This window comes from Anthonomus grandis, chromosome 3 (assembly GCF_022605725.1).
Source record: "Anthonomus grandis grandis chromosome 3, icAntGran1.3, whole genome shotgun sequence".
In the NCBI taxonomy this organism is placed as follows: Eukaryota; Metazoa; Arthropoda; class Insecta; order Coleoptera; family Curculionidae; genus Anthonomus; species Anthonomus grandis.
The window spans coordinates 38,559,855-38,564,776 of record NC_065548.1 but is presented as its reverse complement, the minus strand read 5'-3'; the positions used below and the strand labels follow the sequence as shown (position 1 = coordinate 38,564,776).

Sequence of the window (4,922 nt, the reverse complement as noted above, 5' to 3'; positions counted from 1 at the left end):
CGATTGCATTGGTAAATTTTGCCAAAGCTGGTGGGCAGTTAGTTGACCATTTAATTAGGCGGGACATATTGGATTATTAACAGGAATATAAAATCTACGTATGAACCCATAATTTAAATATAATATGAGGTGTAGTATCCATTTATTTCTTTTATAGTTTGATATTTTGTCACAAACTTAAAATTGAAATAATTAGTTTATTTAGTTGTTACTTTTTTATACTTAGAAATAAAAACTCAGCAACTTCATTTCTGCGCTGTGTACCTTGATTTCGAATTTGTGCTTAATTACCCACTGGCATTAGTTCATTGGGATGCTGAACTTCCATCTCAATTCGATCAAAATCATGGTATGGATCTTGTAGATATTTAGCTATATTGTAAAGTACAAATGCACTCACAATATGTTCCGGAATGTTTTCAGTTTTTAGGCGAAAAGTATACTGGAGCATTGGAAAACGCCGTTTTAACTGACCAAACCAGCGCTCTATGACACATCGTTCCTTTGCATGAATTCAATTATAATTTTCTTGCATTGGTGTAGTTGGATTTCTATATGGTGTCAATAACCACGGGGCAACACCATATCCTTCATCACCTAATAAAGCTGCTTCGTGCACATTATTATACATAATTCCATGCACTATGGAGTTTCGCCAAATGCGACTATCGTGTACGGAGCCTGGCCAATATGCATCGACACTTGTAAACATTTCTCGAGCATTACAAGTAGCTTGAACATTTATTGAGCATACCCCTTTTCTGTTCACGTATTCATCACCGTGAATAGATGGTTTTGTTATTTTTACATGGGTACAGTCAATAACACCTATAACCCTGGGCATTCGCTCACCACATGCTCCCTCATTAATAGCAACTCTAAGCAATTCGTTAGTGTTGGGGAACTTTATCCAATTGTTTCTTTTTGAATAAATTGCTTTAGATAACAGTGCTTTGATTGACGTCTAGATCAACACCAACTCCTTGCTGAAATCCAGGATCTCCTGTAAGAAAAGTTATTTACATTTTTCAAATTACAAAGTTAATTTACTAGAAACACCTAAACTTCTCAAAAAAACCTCCATTTTCCGAGTCGGTGACAGGGCTCCACCCCTTGTTTCCACCGGTTCATTATCATCTTGGAGAAAATAATGTCCAAGCCACTCTACATTTTCTCTACTAAATCTAAAATACCAAAGCGTGATTAGATGATTGGGATAGAAAAATCTATTAAATTTATGGTATTTACCTAAATAATTTTCGATATAAATCGTCATTATTCTATTCTCTTCTTTGTTTGTATACTTTTTGACGATGCACATTCATAAAAACTGCCATTTTTTACTAAAACATTTTGATTGCTGGGGCCGAAGTTTGTCAAACACCAACTTCATTTAAACTGTAGTAAATACTACTATAACTAGTAGATACTTCCAAAGCATAGCACCTTCTTTTATGTATCGCGTACATAGTAGTATATGCTACAGAGAGTAGTAAATGCTTCATTAGTGTAGTATAAACTTTAGAAATGTAGTACATACTTGAAGCATTAGCATATACTACTTTTTATGCATTCCACCCGTTGACTTATATAACGATTTTCTAGATACCAGTGAGAAATCACATTTAATTAAGTATGTTTTGAAAGCAAGGGTGTCTACAAGTGCTAAATTATGACTTAAAACGCAGTATAATACGGTTGAAGAATTAATCACAGATATGAAAAACAATTTGTTGACTAGAAAGGCACCAGCGGCAATTTCACGTCAAGTACACAATGTTCGACAAGAAAATAGTAGTATTGAAGAATTTGCTAAAATAGTAGAACAATTGTTGGTTGATTTGAGGTTGGCGCAAGCGGATAACGATGATAGGGTAGTTCAAATTTTGCAACCAATAAATGAAAAATGGGCCATTAATTCATTTGCCAATGGTTTAAAAAGCGACGTATTGCGAACTATTAGAAAGGCCAGAAATTATTAAAATCTAAAAGACGTAATAATGGACGCAAAAGAAGCTTAGATAGGGAGATCACCATTAGATAATTATCAGAAAAATTCTATGTACCACGTACAAGGAAGAAATTTTAATAACCGTGGATTTAAGTCACGACTAAATTTGAACAATTTTAATAATCAGGCTAGAAGATTTAATAATAATTTTAATAATAACAATAATTTCCGTCAGGCCCATTATAGTTATAATAATTCTCCGCATTCACATTTTAATTCCCATAATAATAACAACAATATTAATTATCGTCACCAAAACACGAGGTTTAAAGGACAGTCGCGAGGACGTTCGATGACTCGGGGCTCAGCGGTAGTAAATCGGGGTCGAGGCACGACCATGCATAGAGGCTACTTTGCTGAGGGAGCACAAATTGAGGAAAGTAGTGGAGATAGTTTTTTTCGAGTCTAAGAGTGAATGTGATGTGGATTTCGGTTTGAATGGGATAAATTATGTATATGCAAGATGTGAAGGACGAATGTTTAAATTTTTGATTGATACAGGAGTCAGCATTAGTTGCATTTTTGCTGAATATATTAGAAATTGGAGTAGTGTTGATACTTATAACAAAACAAAAATACAAGGCATTGCTGGGTCGACAATATCAGAAGGTTCATCAAATATTTTATTTTGCATTGGTAATGAAAATTTTTCGCATGATTTCAGTATTATTAAAACTTTTGATTCTAATATACAGGGTGTATTAGGTTCAGATTTTCTATCATCAATAGGAAGCATAATTAATTATGAGAATATTGAAATTAGTTTTAATTCAGAATCGAATATTAGAGTTACCGTGCCCTTAGAATCAGAAACAGATGACTATATTATTATTCCACCTCGTTGTGAAGTAATAAGGTATTGTTCTGTTAGTATGAATGAGGAATGTGTGATACTGAATGAAGGAGTGTGTGAGGGTGTAATGGTGGCCAGTAGTATTGCTGCACCAAAAGATAAAAAAGTTCCCACACAAATTTTAAATATAACTGAGAGAGAGGTTAGGTTAAGAAATTTTCCACCAAAAACGGAGAGTCTTTTTAGCTATGACGTATGTGAGTTTCAGAAAAATAGTATAAGTGTGAGTCAAGATAAAGTTTTGAATTTGATAAATACTAAAGAACTTAATAAGGAGAAAAAGTTATCAATTGAAAAAATGTGTGCAAAATATGCTGATGTGTTTCATTTGGATGGAGAGCCACTGAGTGTGACAAATACGTTTAGCCAAAAAATTTGAGTAAAAGATGGGGCAAGTCCAGTATATGTGAAACCCACGAACTTATATATACCTGGACTGCCAATTCAATATTCAAAAGTAAAATATGACCACTACTAGGGGGCCGCCATTTTGCGTGATTGTGTCCTCGATTTTGGTCACTCTGACAAATTTTAGTTGTGCCAACTGTAGGGAAACAAAACTATTAAAGTTTTTGAGAGGTTATGTTTACAAAAATACAAAATAGAAAGTTACATATAAGTAAGAATTTAAGATAGTTGCGTTAGATCTGTGATTTTTCTAGTTCTTCTTTAAGAATTTCTTTAAAATTTATGAAAGAAAGTAATCCTCACCTAAAATGAGACAAAGACAGAGTTTCAATCAACTTGGAATAGATGCATGCATTTTAATATATTTGTTTTATTATTCTGATAATTTTGAATCTTATAAATCCTAATACCATTAAAATCATGATATTCGTTTAAATTTTTGCTTGTATTTACTTAAAAAATTCAGTTAAAAACACTTATTTTTTTCTATTTTTACTACTATAATAACTCACGAAGGTTTTAAACATAAAACACTTAATAATTATCAAAAACTTTAATATTATAATACGTGAATAAATAGCCACATCGAGTCAAGAAGTCGACTTGTTTACCCCCCAAAATCGCAACGACTGCATGCCATCGTTTTTACTTGAGCAGGCACGGTTCCACGATGATTCACCTACGTTCTCGGGTCGTTTTTCGGGTGGTGTGATGATAAATTCCCAGGTCTTCATCACAAATTTCCTCAGTCTCCTTTATTTATCTATATCATTTGTCATTAACTAAAACATTTTCCTCAGCTTTCGTGTCTGAGTCACTACTACTACTGCTTTCACAAGTAGCCGTAAAAAGCTTCATACGGTCGACCGAACTAATACCTCTGTATTTCTTTTTTGAACGTTTTGACCCTGGCAGGTCTTCTACTACGTATCTGTCATTTTCAAGTACCTCTTTTACTATAAAGGGACCCTGATACTTGGGCACTAACTTTGCACTTTTACCGTCATTTGCAAGATTTGCCCGTCGTAGGACTACTAAATCCCCTACTAGGTACTTGTGACACTTCTTTCGTTTTTTATCAAAATAAGCCTTTTGCCTATCCTGATCGTCCTGGATTCGTTTTCCAGCTTCTTCTCTAGTTTTATGAATATCGTTATCCACTTTTTCGTAAGATACAGCCCCACTTAGAAATGAATCGTGCATTCCCCTAGGCTTGTACCCAAATAGCAACTCGTAGGGACTTTTCCCTGTCGCTTTATTAGTCGAAGAGTTCATACTAAACGTAATAAAACTAATTGTGTTAGCTCTCATCTTCATGAGAAGCTGCTATTGATGACAGTATTGTCCGGTTGTAACGTTCTATTTGGCCATTTGCACGTGGTGTTGCTGTGGCATTTAAAATGACCTGTATACCAAGATTTTTGGTAAATTCTTTAAAAGTCTCACTCGTAAAACATGAGCCTCTGTCACATATTATTCGCCTAGGTACGCCAAATGTCTGGAAAATATATTCCAAAAAAGTTTTAACTGGTCCAGCCTTTGTGTTTTTCACCGGCTTTACAAATAAAAATTTTGTAAAAGCATCTATTGTCATTATCAAATAAGCATTTCCTTTTGTACTTATTACAAAAGGTCCTAAATGATCCAGGT

General features: G+C 34.1%; 1 protein-coding gene across 1 annotated transcript; it reads right to left on the bottom strand.

Moving 5' to 3' along the window:
* Window positions 1–514: 514 nt before the first annotated feature.
* LOC126734655 (putative nuclease HARBI1) lies at window positions 515–4,006 on the bottom strand. The gene is made up of 2 exons (XM_050438354.1): window positions 3,884–4,006; window positions 515–904 (listed from the first exon to the last, which is right to left on the bottom strand). Exons 1-2 carry the CDS (start codon window positions 4,004–4,006, stop codon window positions 515–517), a joined length of 513 nt encoding a protein of 170 aa, XP_050294311.1.
* Between the last annotated feature and the right edge of the window lie 916 nt (window positions 4,007–4,922).

Bases quoted from the DNA above. Each gene is read 5' to 3' on its own strand.
- LOC126734655 (XM_050438354.1), bottom strand. From the start codon at position 4,006: ATGAAGACCTGGGAATTTATCATCACACCACCCGAAAAACGACCCGAG. The intron at 905-3,883 runs GTAAACAAGTCG...AATTGGATAAAG, and splicing joins AGTCGTTGCGATTTTGGGGG to TTCCCCAACACTAACGAATT.